The sequence below is a fragment of the Camelus ferus genome, chromosome 11 (genome assembly GCF_009834535.1).
Source record: "Camelus ferus isolate YT-003-E chromosome 11, BCGSAC_Cfer_1.0, whole genome shotgun sequence".
Taxonomy (NCBI): Eukaryota; Metazoa; Chordata; class Mammalia; order Artiodactyla; family Camelidae; genus Camelus; species Camelus ferus.
In genome coordinates, this window is record NC_045706.1 from 25886678 (window position 1) to 25904756 (window position 18079).

The window sequence follows — 18079 nt, forward strand, 5'->3', positions numbered from 1 at the left end:
TGGGCCTAGCCTAGCATCTCATTCCTAACCATCACAAAGGCTTCAGGAAGCTCAAATGCTTACTCTTCTTTTTAGTCTTCCTGGAGAAGCCCCCAACACAAACCTACGCTTACTTACATGCTTAGCTTTTTCTGTTCCTATTGCTTGAATGGCCTTCATAAAGCCCTCACTGAATAGCATTCTGACACGTCTCTGCACTAGAACAAACTGACCATCCCTTGTTCCAGAGGCCCTCTCCTTTCCTCTGCACCCCTGCTTACTCCACATTACCGACTTCCCTTCTCTTCCGGAGCAAGAAACGAGCAGGACACAGAGAAGAGTCCACGTACCTTCCCGCGAGATTGTCCAGCTGGGAGAATTTTGTCCCGTCCGCTCCCCGTCCCTCTAGTAGCTGGGCGAGCGCGGCGTCGGCGTGCGTGTCCGCGCAGCCGCAGTGCCTTGCGAGTGGGCAGGGCCGTCTATTGGCGGCGGTTGGCCCGGCCGGGGAGGCGGCTGCACGTGCGGCGGGGGCGATGCGTCACTGATCGGTGAGAGGCGGCGGAGGGCTCGGCCTCCGTCCGGAGTCTGCGGCTGGCCCGTTTCTCAGTTAGTGCTTTCTGCCCGGCGGGGGTCGGCGGGGAGCGGCTGTTGGTAGGGGGTTGTCACGACGCTCACCGAGCAGGGGCGACCCACGGGCCGCCTCGGTCTGAGAGGCCGACGAGGAGGAAGCGGGCTCTGCGAGGAGCGAAAAGGGGAAGGACTCCCCGGCTCTGCCGACGGGAGGGCGCCAGGTCGCGGGAGGGAAAACTGGGAACGGGAGGAGGTGGGCCTGTCACTCACGGGGCTGGGACTCCGTTCCTTCCTAATCCAGGAGGAACAAGGATGAATATGACTCAGGCCCGGGTTCTGGTGGCTGGAGTGGTGGGTCTGGTGGTTCTCCTCCTCTACGCCTCCATTCACAAGATCGAAGAAGGACACCTGGCCGTGTACTACAGGTGAGCGGCATGTGCAGTCAGCACAGGTTCTAGAGCAGGTAGAAAGGGAACTCCCATTAGAGTCTGGGAAGTTGTTCCCTTTGCAGTGTCTGGGACCTCTCTCCAGTCCTAGGAAGCGGTTTCGTTGCAGCCCTAGGGAGAGTAGGGGGCCTGTAGTAGGCCTCTGCAGAGCACCCTCCAGGTGTTGGACAGTTTCAGTGCTATGTACATCGGGTGCAGAGGTTAAGACACCCTACCGTTACTGCTAATAGACAGCAAAATCAGTTACTTGCAGAAAAAAAGTGAAGAGTGGAAGGCAGTGGTCTTTCCACCTGTAGATGAAAAAAATGGATAAATCATTGTTAAAACTCCATACAGCTGCACTGGCTTTCGGTTTGCAGCTGTAGATACTGTTTAGAAACTCTGGTCCTATTTGTGGTTGTTTCTTAGATTTCTTTTTTTTTTTTTTTTTTTTTTTTTTCCTTTTAAAGGTCCTGGTGTCTGATTTTGACTTGTAAGGCCATAATGACCACGACAATTGTTAAATTCCTGGACCTCGGGAGGCAAACACAGCACTGATGGGCCACCCTCCTCCCACCTTTCCCTTTTCAGGTTGAGGAAAGGAATGGTGTGGAATATGTTATTCTCTGGCTGAGATGAATAGCTCTTCCTTCAATGTAGTTACCCCAGTTCTTTACATATAGACAGAGAGAGGACAGTTTGGAGAATTTCAATAATGTATTTGAAAGAGTTCCAACTTTTTGCTGGCTTCCATCATCACCTAAAACTCCTTTTAGATCCGTATTGAGTCTTAGAAAGTCTTCCCTGTGAAGTGCTAGTTTCAAACACAGTTTTAGTAATATGTCTTAGCAGGTGGGGGTCTTGCATTTAAAAAAAAAAAGACAGATTAGTCTGTATTTCTATCTAGTTCAGCATCGTCTTCCTGATAGTAAAGCCAAGGAGAGAACATTTCAAGATATGGTTCTCAAAGAATTAGGGATGGACCTCAAACAGTTCATCTTTTCTTAATTATTTGTTATGAATTCTTTGCAAGCCTATTCATATTTTCAAGATAGGAAGCTAAGTTCTATGAATTTACTATTCACTATGTAAAGCAGGATCTTTTTTATATTTGCCTCTAAAATGCCTCCTTTTTATAACTTCCAGGATGTGCTTTCAGGTTTCTTACATTCTAGAATTTGGTGAACAAGTCCTTACTTATATCCTATCTATTTATAGTCTTATCCCCTCACCCTTCATTTTCTGTGCTAATTTCTTGTTGTTAGTTTTATCGAGACTTTATGCCCCCAGTATTTTCATTGCCTTGTAGGTAGATTAAAAGACTCTTGAGCCTCAGAAATTTTCTCCGTCCTTTAGAGTTTATGTTATCTTTTTTTTCCAGCCTGGTGACTAAATGTATTATGTTTTGATCTGGCTCATGTTATGTACAATTAAAGTACATCAACCAAGAGCCATTTGAATTTTTTTCACAAGTATTTCTTGGAAGGTTAAAGACTAAGGAGAATCTTTGTACCTGAGAGTGGTGCTGGAGACCCAGAGGTCTGGTTGGCAGAGCTTATTAAACAAGGTGTAACATGAGCAGTTTAATTTGATCTTTTCACCCTTTTAGGTGTGGCAGATATTTTAGGGACCAGTAGTTAGTTATTCATCATGAGTAACTCATGTGAGTGAGTTTTTAGTAGGTCAGTAGGGTGCATAAGAGTGAATATTTATTATAGCATTTTAGATTTGGAAAGAGAATTTCTCTCTTTATAATCTTGTCCAATTAAAACATCTTTTTGCAGGGGAGGAGCTTTACTAACTAGCCCCAGTGGACCAGGCTATCATATCATGTTGCCTTTCATTACTACGTTCAGATCTGTGCAGGTGAGTGATTCCTACCTAGGGAAGCCCCCACACTGGATAGACAGGTGTGACAGGAACAGTTACCACATTCATGGGTGGAGACAGATTTTCTTACTGCTTAAGCAAATGGTGCTATTTACTTAAATGCAGGAGTTAAAGTTCAAAGTACAATTGTCACAGTGTAAGTTATGATTTTGAACAGCCTCACTCTCTTGAAGTGTATTAGCAGCATGAGCTAGATAGCTTGGAAGGACTGACTTCTCCCATCTATGAAGTAGTATGCAGCAGATTTTCTGTTGGTGCTGTCAAACTAAAAGCAGGACTTAAGACAACTCAACCAGAGATACAAACCAGTGATTATTTGGTTTAGGATGGTGTTTGGTATCCATAGTAGCAAGCTCCTGGGCTACTGTTCATATGGAGGATCTGAATTTTTATACACAGCTTCTCTGCCACACATTTTTGCCTGGAACGTTAAGCAGAGTTTTATGTGGAGCCTTAGTGAGTGTTCTGTTTTGACAGCATCCCAGGATATTTGAAATGAGTGCCTGGTTCTTACGAATAGTGTCTTGGCCATGGGAGACACTTAGTAAATATCTTTTGATATAACAAGATGACAAAACAGGATTGGATGGTTACTACTTTTGCAAGTTCTGTGTGATCATAAATCATTGGATTCAGAAGGTTGTCTATTATCTGCTGCTAACAGGACTGAGGAAATTTGAAGTCTAGGCTTCCTGCTAAGTGAGAGTTTCATTGTGATTACTTAACCCTTCCAGTTTTCCTTCCAATTCCCTTTTAGATGGCTTAGGGCAAGAATCATGTCTGTTAAGGTGAAGTATAGGTTCTTCAGATTGACTTCCATATTGTTTTCCCATGTTTATTGTATTTACTCGCCTTGGTTGATGCTGTCACCTCTTCTCTTACCATCTTTCCCTTCGTTCCTTATCTCCTGTCTAAATCTTGCCAGTCTTTTTAAGGCTCATCACAAATCTCTCTCCTCCTATTCTGTATTTCTTAATGTCTGTATTGTGAATTGTGGCCCTTGATCTTATTTCCTTTAATATGTTGTCTGGTATTATCCTCTTAAGTTTTTGTATGTATTTTTTTTTTCCAGAAAGTCTCCAAGCTTCTTGAAGGCAATGGTTGTAACACACTTAAATTTCTAACTTTTCTACTTGTGGTGGAAGTTGTTAAATTGAGCTGATTTCTCAGGAAGCAGTATGGTGTAGTGAACATGGGGCCAGAAACCTGCAAACTTTGGTTCTTGCTCTGGCTTTGCCACCAATTGGTTGCATGACTTTGCAAAAATCACTTAACCATTCTAGACTTCAGTTTCTCCTCTGTGAAAGAAGAAATTTTAATTATGTGAACTTACCTACAGCTTAAATAGTTTATAATGATATGGCATTGTCAGACCCTTAGAAATTGGGGGCTCTTTTAGATCTTGTTCAAAGCCAGGCAGATCTGTCTCTGCCTTCTTGGAGCTCAGTACCTTGAATCATACTGATGCAGAGAAATATAAAAGAGATACAGACAATAAAAAATAGGTTTTAAAGTTTAATTGCATATATAACAAATATATGGTGTGTGTGGATATATATTATATGTATATGTGTTGTGTGTATGTGTACATATATGTACCCACATACACAAATAGCATGATAAACTATCATAAGACATGAAAATGAAATTAGTAAAAAGATTTCTGTGTAAACTATTTTACTTTTCATCTACAAAAAAGATTAAATGCTGGAGCCAGTGTGACTAAATAGGAATGTTCTGTCCTTATATGTGAAATAGCAATGTTCTAGGAAAGAATTATATTAATAAAACCCTTTTAAGAAATTGTTCTTATAAGAATAAGACAAACTTATTTTAGAAACTTTTGAAACACATAAGAAGACATAGCCTACATAAACAAATAGCTTAACAGACATGGCATTTGAAAGGAATATATAAGAAGCATCTTGGGGAAATGTGAGATCCTATATATAATGTTAGGAAAAAACTATGCTTAGGGAATATAAAAACCTTCAGCCTTTAAAATGTATATAACATAACCAAAAACTTATAAAATAAATACTAATACTGGGAAAATAATTTTTGAGGTAATATAAAAGAAGTATAAAAGTACATGAAGATAGGATGTTACACTGAAGACACAACATCTGAACTCTTTCCTAGTTCTTCTTGGTTTGAAAATTGGGTACAGAGTATCCTTTAGGTTTAAATAGGAATGTATATTTGAAGTTGATGCGGAATATGGAAATTGAATTTGGTTAAAGTTTTGAAGGAAATAAATTGAGCTCATCTCTTTATCAGCTCCTTCACTCTACCTAGATCCTGTCACTAATGTTTAGTATTACCTTAATCGTTTAGCCCCAGGCTTAATATTCTATTCCTTTCCCTTCTGGAATTTTATATGCAATTAGTTGTCAAACCCTTCCTCTATTATGTCTCTTAGATGACAGCTTTCAGTTTTCATGGCCTTTACTTCATTAAGGTGAATAAATTACTACTTTAGCTACCCAGCTGGTTTCCTTGTCTCCAGACATAATAGAGAACCACATCAGGCGCAAGCCAAGGGATGAAGGAGAAGTCATGTTTTTGAAAGGTACATTTTGTGGCTGTATATAAGATGGACTAGGGAGAGCCCAAGCCCCCCAGCAAACATTCCAGGGTCCTCTAACTAATGTCATCATGTGCTCTTCTCAGAATTCACCTCTGGTCTATATTGCCCCTACTGTTCCAGGCAAGCCAACTGCTTCCTGACACCTAGACACACAGGTTGTCCTCAACTTTGTGTACTTGAATAGAGTATTTATTGAACCTAACATGTTCCTCTGCCTTATCTGTTCTTAATTCTCCTCTAAACCTGGCTTATAAATACTTCACCTCAGAGAGCTTTTCAAACAATTACTTTACTCTGTCACTTAATACCTAACAATTCAGTGTACACTCTGTTATTTGTACCTGTTATGGATTGCTTTGTAAGGATCTTTGTTTCCTGTTGGATTGTGAGCTCTGGAAATGGACCATGCTTCCTTTTTCCTTTGTATTCCATAAAGTACCATGTTTCTGTGGGCTTAGTAATTAGGTGTAGTGTGTCCAGAATATAGTCAGTATGTACTCACCTATTGGAAGCCTTAGAGGGCAGTGGAGAGTCATTCTGGACCCGAACTACATAGTGACAAGGGCAGAGTAATTAAGTACAAGATTGTTGGTTCACTAGGAGAAAGCAGTGCTGATGGTGGCACTCTTACTAAGAAGGAAGTTGAATAGACTGAGATCACTACAGCCTGAGCTTTAGATGAAAAGGTTGCTGTTGAGTTCAGGGGCCCCTTGAAGTTGTAGACTACTTGTATGCATATAATAGTTACCTTTTACCTTCATTGTAAATAGTAATGTTAGTATTAAATATCAAAGTTCAGAGTACAAGTCCTAGCAGTAATATCCTTGTGGGTAATCCATGTAGTTTACAGTCCCAGGCTAGCTCCAGGCAAGTAAGGGACTGATTGAGAGATTGAATGTTGAAACTTTCCTGGTATGTTTTGATTCAAACATTAGCTATAAAATATTTTGTCTCTAGTCTTTCATGTCTGCTAGGATACAAAATGAGGTTACTCTGATAGCTAATCTTTGGGGACTGAAATAGTAATGGAGCTCTCCTGTACTTACCTCTCAGCACTTCTCTAGAGGTTTTCTTTTGAGACCAGAGGTTCTTTGGTGATATGTGTGCTGAGTATTGATGAGATATTTTTTCCTCCCCAGACAACACTACAAACTGATGAAGTTAAAAATGTGCCTTGTGGAACAAGGTAAGCATTCCCCTTGCTTACCAACCTCCCTTTGTTTCAGATGTAGTTTCTGTTCATAAACTGTGAGCACTTAAACACCTTTCAAATAGGCATGATAGGAACCCAGGGGGCTTTCTCTTCTGAGTATTATTTGAGAAAAGCCATATCTCCAAATAGGAACTTCCCGTCTTAGGAGCCATTTTAAACTCTCAGCGGCAGATAGTTTAAAATGAAATCAGCTCACATTCTTATCATCTGTAGTATTAAATGCCATCTAATTGAGAGTTTCTGATTCAGGAAGTCTGGAAAGAGACCCAAGAATTTGCATTTTCAGAAGAAGTTCCAAGGTGATACTGGTGCTGCTGGTCTGAGGACCTTAACTTTGAAAATCACTGCCCTGAATGGTTTTAGGGAGAGAAAGGCAAGCAGGGCCCAGATTATTTCTAAAATATAATCAGTACATTGAAGTGCAGTTGAAAAGAAAGTAAAGTTTAAAGTGTATTTTAAATTCTGCATTTTAAATGACTAAAATATCACTATTACAAGCCTATAAAAGAGGCTTGACATTTGTGGAAGGACAGAAATATTCTTAAAAACGGAGCAAATCCCCTGTGTTTTAAGTTAACATGTTTGATATCAGGTTCTCCCTAGGTCCATCTGTAACACACTTTTATGGGATCCCTTTAGAGATGACTCAAAATTGGCAGCTGATGAGCTGTTGGGTAGATTTTATTTTTATCTTCATGCTTTCCTGTGTTTGTGAGATTTTTTTTGGCAAACAGGTATTAACCCTTTTTTATCAAGAAAAAATTGTCATTTTAAGTTGGTTGAAGGGCTTACTTGTGTAGTTTCAAAATCTCTTAACTTCATGTGTCTGAAATTGAGGTTCACATGTCCCTCAGGGTCTGTGCTGGTAGGCCAGGAAGTGTGGGTAGCCAGTAATTAACAAGATCTGTCTTTCTGAAGTGTCGATTTTACTTCAAGTTTTGAGGGGGGTGGTTCTTTTTTCATATTAGAATAAATACAGATGAAAAGTAGACCAAGATAAGGCAGGAAACCAAAAGAATTTAAGCTTGCGGCTAGCCTTCCTACCTCTTTACCTGGTTCCTTAATGGAAGAGTTTGAGAAGTGCATTGCTTTAGCTGTTGACTTTAGTTAATACGGTCAAAGTGCTAAGCAGCTCTAGGTTATAAGTCTAGTCTTCATGTGAGCTGATCTGATCACAGAAGTTACAGAGGTGAGCCTTTGGTTATGAAAAGAGGCAGATGAGTATGTGTAGGGTCACTTGAGTAGTGATTAGTGAGATCCTTTTCATCAATCAGTAGTATATGTGTAGATTTTCCTTCTAAATTTCTCTCGTGTGGGATATGTTTGATGATATGGGATTAATCTGGGACTATAATAAGTTTGTACTTGGCTCACATTTCTCTGTTTCTTTGTTTTTAGTGGTGGGGTCATGATCTATATTGACCGAATAGAAGTGGTTAATATGTTGGCCCCTTGTGCAGGTATGATACCCATCTATTCTGTTATTTTTATAGTTATAATCAGAGTATTTGTAAATGAGACATTCCCTGAGAAATAGAAAGGTACCTTTAAAGTTTTATGACCTCATACATTTCTGAGATATATGTATATATAATCACTGCAATATTTTCCATTTCTAGAGAGTGGTGACAGAATTAGGTCACAAATCCTGGACAGACTTGACTTTCTCCAACTGTATGGGTTACTCTTCTCTGAGCCAAGTGTATCTAAGAGCATGCCAGTCACTGATTATTTCTAGAATTTCTAGAAAGTGGCATTTTATCCAGTCAGGATGAGGAATGATTTCCTTACATTTCTGTAAGCAATCATTTCCTTAGCCACATTGATTTTGACTGTAGAAAAATCTTTTCTAGTTGAGATTTGCCAGAACTTGCAAAGGAATCTGAAAGTCCTTAGTATGGGGAAAGCATTTTCTTGGTAAAAGATGAAAACTCACAGAGGTGGAATGGGAGTGTTTTTCAAATCAAAAACCTAATTAGAAGTTGTGAAGTAAGATTGGCCTTTTTTAATGTTTGATTTTTTCCCCCAGGTTTTTTTTTTCATTGTGCTAAAATATATATAACATAAAATTTACTATCTTAACCATTTTTAAATGTTCAGTGGGTATTAAATACGTTCACATTGTTACGTAGTCATCACCAACATCTATCTCCATAACTCTTTTCATCTTGCAGAACTGAAACTCTTTACCCATTAAACAGTAACTCCCTGTTCCCCGCTCCCCAGCCTCTAGCAACCATTGTTCTCCTTTCTGTCTCTGTGATTTTGACTACTCTAAATACTCTGTGTAGGTGAAATCATACAGTATTTGTCTTTTGTGATTGGCTTATTTCACTTAGCATAATGTCCTCAAGGTTTGTCCATGTTGTAGCATGTGTCAAGAGTTTCCTTCCTTTTTAAGGCTCAGTAATATTCCATTGTATGTATATACCACATTTTGTTTATCCATTCATCCATCAGTGGACACTTCGATTATGTCCATGTTTTGGCTATTGTGAATAATGCTGCTATGAACATGGGTGTACATGAAAAGATCTACCATTTTATTTTTATCCTTATTATTCAAATTTGCATGCTTAATATGTCAGGATACTGTGTTCGGCAAAAAAAATTCAGAAAGGTGAAGTTAGAGCCTTTTCCTTAAGGGGTTTTTATTTTACTTGAGAAAACATGATACTGACCTAAAAAAATGCATATTGGTGTGTAAGGTTATGTTAAAATTCATGTTACTGCTACAGGCACAAATAGCAAAAGGATTTCAGAGCAGAGAGCAAGGTGTCTTACAGTCAAGTGGATTTAGATTATATTTTTCAGCAATTAAGTATTTTCCTGTTTTTTATCATCTACTTTCCCTGGTCACAAATCAAAGGAATGGAATATGATTGGAAAAATAGATGAAGGGGAGAAATTGCTCATTTTCTGGCCAGAGATAAAATGAAAACTGTTGGATCACCAACTCATCTGGAAATGACCAAGGGAATGAGTTAATCAGCAAGTATTTATTGATGGCCTGTCCATCAGTTGTGATCTGGAATCCAGTTACATCTAGTCCTCCATGGCAAGACCGGTAGAACACGCCTTCAGTCTGAAGGGAGAAAGCAGCGTGTTTTAACAAGTAGAGCACAGATTCTGGTCTGGTCTAGTATGTACCCTTAGGCGCATTTCTGAAATTCTGTTTCATATTATGCAAAATTAGTAGATTTTTTGTGAGAATTAGTGTTAATGTATATAAATTGCTTGACATAAATCCTGGTCCTGTAAATGTTAGCTTCTTTCCCTCGTAACCTTTAAAACTTTTATCTTTTTTTTTTTTTTAACAACCTTTAAAACCTGCCTTTTTGAAAATGGTGTCTTGCAGCTGCTTCCTTCTTTCATTCTCACTGTTCCTCAAATAATCCAGGCCCTCTTTACCTCTTAGCGAAACTTTTGCCTTGGAATAATTACCTTACACTTCTTCCCCTGCCTCTGATTTCTGTGCCTCACAGTTTTTCACTCTGCTGCCAAAGTACAAATCTGGTTGTGTCATGCCCTTGCTCGAAAAATTTGACAGTTCCTTATTACCTCTAAGATAATATATATGCTCCTTAGTATGGAATTCAGAGTTTGCCCATTAGAATTACAAATACAATAATGTCTGGAAAATTAGGCACAAGGAACACATCAAGGTTTGGAGTTGGGTTTCATGTTCTGACTATTTCACTGGCACTTTTCCTCGTGTATATTTTTTCACTGTAACTTTAACCTTGGCTGAATTAGAGAATACATGGGGAAACATGGATTGTACCTCTTTGTTTCAGTGTTTGATATTGTGAGGAACTACACTGCAGATTATGACAAGACCTTAATCTTCAATAAAATCCATCACGAACTGAACCAGTTTTGCAGTGCCCACACGCTTCAAGAAGTTTACATTGAATTGTTTGGTAAGTATCTTATTTGTTTTAAATGTGTAAATAACCAATTAGAAATCTTGTTCAACTTGTTTGTGTGATAATGCTGTGATAATGTTAGTAAACACTGGTATTTGAGTGTTTCTTCTGAATTTAAATTAAAGCAATTATCTTTAGAACATTCTTTATCTTAAGTTTAATTCTTCTTTGATTAAATTTGCTTAAAATTGCTTAAATTAAGCAAATAGTTACTCATACAAGAGATTTTAAGAATGGTGACCATTTTCAGGAATGTATACTCTGTAACTTGGTAGAGATTGGAAAAAGATCATTACTTAAAAGACTGTTCTATTTTTACTATGATAACTTACTGAAAATTAGCTTTGTTGCTGTTAATAGATAATTTGGGGAAATTTAGGAGTCTGCTTTGTAGTTTCCCAAGATTCACCCCAATGTTTGATGATTTGCTATGAGGACTTAAAGGACTCAGCATAATCGCACTCGCAGCTGAGATGTATTACAGCAAAAGGGTACAGAGCAAAATCACTGAAAGGAAAAGGCACATGGGGGAAGTCTGAAGGAAACCAGGCACAAGCTTTTAAGAGTCTTCTCCCAGTGGAGTCATACAGGATATACTTAATTACTCCAGCAATGAGTTGTGACGACACGTGTGAGCTGTTGTCTGCCAGGGAAGCTCGTTAGACTCACTGCTCAGGATTTGTGCTGAGGGCTGGTCATGTCAGTACCCTCTGCCTAGAACATACCAAAATTCCAAATTCCCAGAAGGAAAATACCTGTTCATAAACCACAGTGTTTGTATGAACAGTTTAGGCACGGTGAGTCATTCTTATCCATTCTGGGAATAGTGAAAATCCTCTCCAAGTCCATGTTCTCAGGTGACAGCCTGAGGCCAAATTGCAAACAGGCCTTTCTAAGGATAGTAGCTTCAGCCTTGCTCTGTTAACTCTCTTCTGCACAAGTTACTTTTCATTTGTGATCGTGAACGCTCTGGCCAGGGATTGAGTTACTACTATTGGCTGCTCCTCTCCCTCCTGGAACTCTTAATGAATTTCTTAGGGGCAGGCGTAGGGGTGATTAATCAATTTAGAAATCTACCAATTCTTTCCTCGTTGATGATTGAGAACTGTTGGGGTGGTGTTTAAGAGAACTAGTCTGTCCTGATTTGTCGGGTCATTGGTTACTTAATAATAGTGAAAGTACTGTTGAGGTAGATAGAAAATTCATAAGTTACAAGGCCAAGTGAAGTGACATTTTTTATTGTCCATTCTTGTGTGCTTCAGAGACCTTCCTATGAGCCTTCCCCTCCTCCCTTTAAATCTAAAATAATAGGCAGAGGTCCATGGAAATGAAATTTAGTTATTTGGAGACTTGGATAAAGCTTGACTGAAGATGGGAATTTGCTTTTTTATGAGAATCAGGACACAGTAAGTAACAACACTGAATTAAGATTAGAAACCTAGTGAAAAAGAATGCGACAATGAATATATGTATGTTCATGTATAACTGAAAAATTGTGCTCTACGCTGGAAATTGACACACATTGTAAAGTGACTATATAACTCAATAAAAAAAAGTGAAAAAAAGATACTAGGAACCTAGATTCTCCATTTATTGGATAAACTTCAACTAGCTGCTTGTCATCTTTCTTCCTTAATTTCCTTGTTTAATAATTTGTCACACTTTTTCCCATACAAAAGGAAAACTAAGTATGTGTATATACACACACCCCTATATATATATATATATTTGTTTTCATATATATGAGAAATGGCTTAAGCTATATAAAAGAATAGTACCATGAAAACTTTAGGTCTGATAATGATTGGTTTTGTTTCAGTATTAAATATTTCTTGAATGTTATGAGAGCTGTTGTTCTTGGCTTTAAAACAGATCAAATAGATGAAAACCTGAAGCAAGCTCTGCAGAAAGATTTAAACATCATGGCCCCAGGCCTCACCATACAGGTAAGCCCTTCTCCTAGGGAAATTCTCTGGGAATTTTGAGAGTTTTGAATTTAATTGTCTTTTCACTGGACTGTTTAGTCAGCAGTTATTTAATTGAAGTGCTGTGGTGATCTATAGAATATCTGTCTCAGTTTGACCTTAGGTTTCTGCCAAAATAAAATATTCTTGTAGCTTACCATGGGTGGCCTTTTTTTCTGAACTCTTTAGAGGGAACAGATAAACTGCGGCTCTTATAAGGAAATAACATCCATATTCTTCTATGTGTGAGGCATTAGTAAGATACAGTAATGGTCATGTATCAGTGTAAGACTAATCCTTGCGCTCAGTAAGATTATGAAAAATAATTTCAAGTATAAGATTTAAATAATAACTAGACAAAGTAAATGTCACTAAGTATTAAGTGACAGATGAAGTGATTGGATGATTATTGCTCTGGGAGTTTAGAGGACATTTCAAGAGAGTCTGCCTGTAAATAAGTATGACTGAGTTGGGATTTTAGGTAGTTCTGGAAGAATTAATAGGATTTTTGTGGGGGAAAGGAGAACGGAAGGTATTTCTAGTGGGTGGAATGGCCTGAGTACAAGCAAGGTAGCAGATGAATTTAGTGGAGTGGTGGTGGCATTGGGAGATAAAATGGAGAGAACAGCTGCTTTTGGGGGGTCAGTATTTTTTCAGATTGGGCTGAAATCCATTAGTGGGTTATTAGTGGGTTCTAAAATCAACTTTAATGGGTCATGACCAGCATTTTTAATAAAGTGGAATTGAATAAGAAAAGCACATGGCATGTAGTAATTTTAAGTATCATTCTGTGAAACTTTAGTTTGTTTTACATGAGTGTGTGGGGTAGGTGTTAATACTGGGTGTCACTCTAAGATGACTTTTCTACTGTGGTCATGGTCTGTAACATTGGAGAGCTGTGGCTCTGGATCTGAATTACCTGATAAGTGGTAATACGGCTTCTCTAGTGTCTTTTCTCAGTTTCTAGGAGATCAGTTAATTGTTGTGATGAACATTATTGCAGCTAAAGGTAGAGCTTCCTCTGATGTCATGTGTCTCAAGTGTCACACCATTACTGAGAGTATATGTTCACTGTGAGTGATCGTGAGTGATCTCTTAAGCGAGTCTGTCTTCCTTCATGCTGTGCCGTTGTCTCCAACCAGTGCCTGAGGGGGAGCCACCAAAGTTAAGGAGTGATTTGAAATGTCCAGAGCTAACTTTGTAAAACGCTCTGGATTGTCCATTCATTTGTGGCTAGAGTAGCTTTTCAGTTTTAAACATAATAAATGTGAATGTCACAGATTCCTAAGATTCTGCTCAGGTTGTTGCTTGGAGATCTAGGTGGTTCTTAACAGCTGCCTGGAGTTCCTTGCCTTATATTACGTAACTGTTTACCTGTTGTTTCCAGTTTTATTTTGCTGTTCATAAGCAATAGTGTAGTGAACATTCCTGATACATCTTCTTGTATGTACAGGTTATCTTTCACAGCGGCCATGCAAATTTATATTCTTAGTAGTGTGTGTAAATACTTGTTTCTCCACAACCTCATCAGCACTTGAAGCAGTCAGACATGCTAATTTTTGCCATATGGATGGGTGTGAAGTTCTCTCTCTCTTTGATTTGTATTTCCTTAGTTGTTAGTGAGGATTTTTGATTTTTTTTTGGTCCATTTATACCCTTCTGTCAATTGCCTATTCATATCTTTTGCCCACTTTTCTGTTAAAATATTTTTCTTTTTCTTACTGATTTGTAGTAATACTTTGTGCATTTTGGATATTTTTATACACACAGGTGTTATGTATGTTGTAAAAAAAAATTTCTAGATACTAGGAAAAAGATGAATAACAAAGTGGAGTTCACCAGTAATCTTACTATGCAGAGATAACAGAGTTTGTTGTATCTTTCCAGACTCTTCTTAATGTAGAGGAACATCTGTTTTTAGTTACAAATAATGTTGAACTAAAATGGAATCATACCATAGCTGCTTTTTTCACCAACAGTATACATAAGCATCTTTTCAAGTCAAAAATACAGATTTGCTACATCATAACTTTTAATGTTTTCATTTAATTAATCTCTATGGCTCCCAATTTTTTATTATTATTTACATATTGTAATGAACAAGCTTGTACATACATCTTTTAAAATTCTTCCCTTAGGATAAATTCTTAAATGTAGGATTGATGAATCAAAGGGTATGCCCTGTTTGGGGGCTTTTTGGTACAAATTATTGCCAAATTGCCTTTCAGAAAAATTTTTAGCACCATGTACTCATCAGCAGTGTTGATGAGCTGACATTTCCTACACATTTGATTGTGTGATTGTACCCAAATAATTAACAGATGCTTACCTACTCTCTAAATCTTTTTAGAGAAAATGAATCTGGTATTTTGTATTAATTATTGATGTTGACTGCCCCTGGGATATTTATTGGCCATTTGTGAGTTGTTTATTACGTTTGCTCATTTTTTAGTTTTTATCTGTTTTTCTCATTGACTTAAACTATTTTTGATATGTTAATTATTGCAACTCTTCTTTAAATGCATAGGAAACATTTTCTCCAATTTTTTCTTTGCCATTTAACTTTTCCTTTCCCTTTGACAATTCTGAGTTTAATTTTAGTATTTTTAGTAGTAATTTTAGTATTTTTTCTTTGTGGCATTTTGGCATGCTGGCATGCTTTTAAGAGCCTTTCACCACTTTAAAATATAGAGATTTAAATAAAATCAGAAATTAGAACAGTTTTCTCTACTTTTACAATTATATTTTTAGATTTAAATTTTTAATTCATCTGGAATCCATTTTGATGTCATATGTGGGGTGGGGCTACAATTTGCCTCTCCCCCAATTTATTAGCATCAGTGATTACTGAATAATTTATGCCCCTCTCTCCTCCTTGTTTGAAATGCCATTTGTATTGTCTGCTGAATTCTATTAGATGGTAAAGCCTTTTTTGGACTTCTCCTGTTCCATTGATATTTCTATTTCCTATTCATTCATTATTTACAGAGTCCTTGGTCTTTTCCCATCCAATCTGCTTCTCTCCTGTTTTTCCCTTCTTGTTAATAAATGGCTTCTTCTTCCCCTCAGGCCAGTCTAGATGTGTGAGAAACATCTTTGACAACTCTCTCACCCGTAACATATAATCAGTCCCTGTATCCTGCTGATTCTACCAAATCCATCTGAAACATCACTGCCACCTCCTTAAGTCAAGTACCATGTCCTTACCTGGACTTCTACAGTAGTCTCCTATCTTGTTTCCTCACTTTCACTTGTCCACATCATTTTCTGCGCAGCAGCAAGAAGGATCTTTTAAATGTACCTGCATTTATTTGTTGTTTTTATAAAAACAGTTGTTGAACTGAAAAATGTCACTTTATGTTACTTTTTTTAAACTGATAAATCAAGGTCTCCATTGTTTTCGTTGCTTTGGTCTTGTTAGAAAATAGTTTCTTTAGACAGTTGGAATGCATTTTTAGAACTTCAAGGCTATTTTTCAGCTTTCCTATTTTTAACATATTATCATATGGTTACGATAATTCAACTTTTTATTCACTTTTAAAATCTAGTAAGGTATATTTTCAAAAATAATGGACCTTGATATTTCTGCCAGTTTATTCTAATGGATGGGTTTTCATTATTGAAATTTTCAATATACCAGGTACCTAAATTGGCATGTACATTTTAAAATTAGGAACATAATTTATGACTTAATTGTATCATCATTTCAATTTCTTTTAGAATTTCTGACTTAGGTGAGAGACCCATATCCCAGTTTAAATTAATATTCATGAATTTAATGAGTTTTAATACTGTTAAATATATAGTCATTTTTTTTTGTAGTCACTTTTTTTTAAGCATTGAGAAATGCAGATGATTCTTGGTGACTTTATTATATATCTACAGGTTTGTTGAATTAACTGTCTCTAGTAATTTTTTTGGTTAATTTCCTTAGATTTGTGTGTGTGTGTGTGTGTGTGTGTGTGTGTGCATGTGTGCACACAGTAAAAATCATGTGAGATCTATTCTCTTAAAATTGTAAGTATACAGTACATTATTATTGACTGTAGGTACAGTGTTGTACAGCAGACCTCTGGAGCTTTTATCTTGCTTGACTGAAACTTTATGAATTTCTCTAGATTTTTTAGTTATGTAATTATGCCATAATAAAAATTTTGATTTCTGCCCCCAGCCTAGTATTTCCCAGTCCCGAAAGCATCCTGTTTTAATTCTTCACATAACACTAGTAACCATCTGAAATTCTCTTATTTATTTATTTATTTGCTTTTTGTTGTTATTTATTGTTTCTTTTCTCCTTTTAAAATTTTAAAGTCCATGAGAGCAAAGCTGTATCCACAGTGGTTGGAGCAAACAGCAGTTGGTACAGACTAGGCACCCAGTAATATTTGTTGTTGAATGAACCTTCTCTGTAACAATCAGTGTTTTAATTTTTCCCTTCTCTATATTTACACCTCATTTTTACTTCTTGAATAACTACTGTGACAAATTAAAGTGGTAGGCTTCCTTGGTATTTTTTCCTATTATTGAAGGCAATGAGTGTATTATATTCTGGCTTTTGGTTAAAAATACATGCTTGGAACCCAGGAGTCCATTTCAATGGATATATTCATTTCATCAGACTTTTTTTCTCTTTCTCCACTCATTGTATGTGTGTGTGTGTGTGTGTGTGTGTTGGCCATTGTTTTTGGATGTGTTGCCATTTTATTTCTTAAATCTCCTATGAAGCAAACTACTCATGGTATCTGTTACAGTATGTGCTTATATTTCACATATTTGAAAATCACGGGATTTCCCAAGATTAGCAAACATGTAGTATATTCTTCAGCCACATACAGCAAGATAGAATTCTTCGGAAGACAGTCCTATTTTGTTTCTTTTTATAAGAATAAAAAGATACATGGCGAGTCTTGTAATTAAATGCAATATGACAGTGCTTCCCTCTAAATCATATTGGAAGTCATCTGTATTTCTGGTAGTCAACTAGTGAAATCTGGCATCTCTCATAGATTCTGGTTCTGAATTTTTCTTTGTCTTCTGGATAAATCCATGAGTTGTTTCTTATGGCCTCACTTGCCTCACCTTCAGTATCCATTGAGTGTTCACCATGGTCCCCAGATTCTTTCTCATTTCACTCTAATTCTTGTATATAGTTATGATAATCCTCAAAGTTATGTACAGATCGGACTTCTCTCAAATATGTGGAGGAGGCTATGTTGCTTAAAATTTTTTAAATCTTTTTTCAAAAGCCCTTAAAGAAGCCTGTGTGTTCAAAGGCCTTGTTGCTTAAAACTTCAGCCAATTTTCAGAGGGAAATTAAAACTTTCTTCTGTTTTGTGTGTGTTTACAGTAGGGTGGAAGATGGTGTGGGTTGTTTAACTAGTAAAATCAAACATTTTGGGGAGAACAAGTCCTTGATATAGAAAAGTCAGCCTTCAAAAACTGTATTTCCCAAGTAGATGTAACTGTGTAAGGGCTTGTGTACCCATGGCACAGAAAGCCAAACTCTGACAGTGGGTGTT

At 37.4% G+C, this 18079-nt stretch overlaps 1 protein-coding gene across 2 annotated transcripts in view; it reads left to right on the top strand.

Moving 5' to 3' along the window:
* Window positions 1–410: 410 nt before the first annotated feature.
* ERLIN1 (ER lipid raft associated 1) overlaps window positions 411–18079 on the top strand; it is a 33013-nt gene continuing 15344 nt past the window's right edge. Inside the window, exons 1-7 of one of the 2 annotated variants that reach the window (XM_006182917.3) lie at window positions 411–527; window positions 851–974; window positions 2759–2840; window positions 6594–6640; window positions 8066–8127; window positions 10465–10590; window positions 12469–12542. In XM_006182917.3, the coding sequence (XP_006182979.1) occupies window positions 862–974; window positions 2759–2840; window positions 6594–6640; window positions 8066–8127; window positions 10465–10590; window positions 12469–12542 (504 nt within the window). In that variant the 5' untranslated portion in view covers window positions 411–527; window positions 851–861. Of the gene's footprint in view, window positions 586–850; window positions 975–2758; window positions 2841–6593; window positions 6641–8065; window positions 8128–10464; window positions 10591–12468; window positions 12543–18079 lie in introns of both variants that reach the window. The other variant, XM_006182918.3, reaches the window with a different exon arrangement.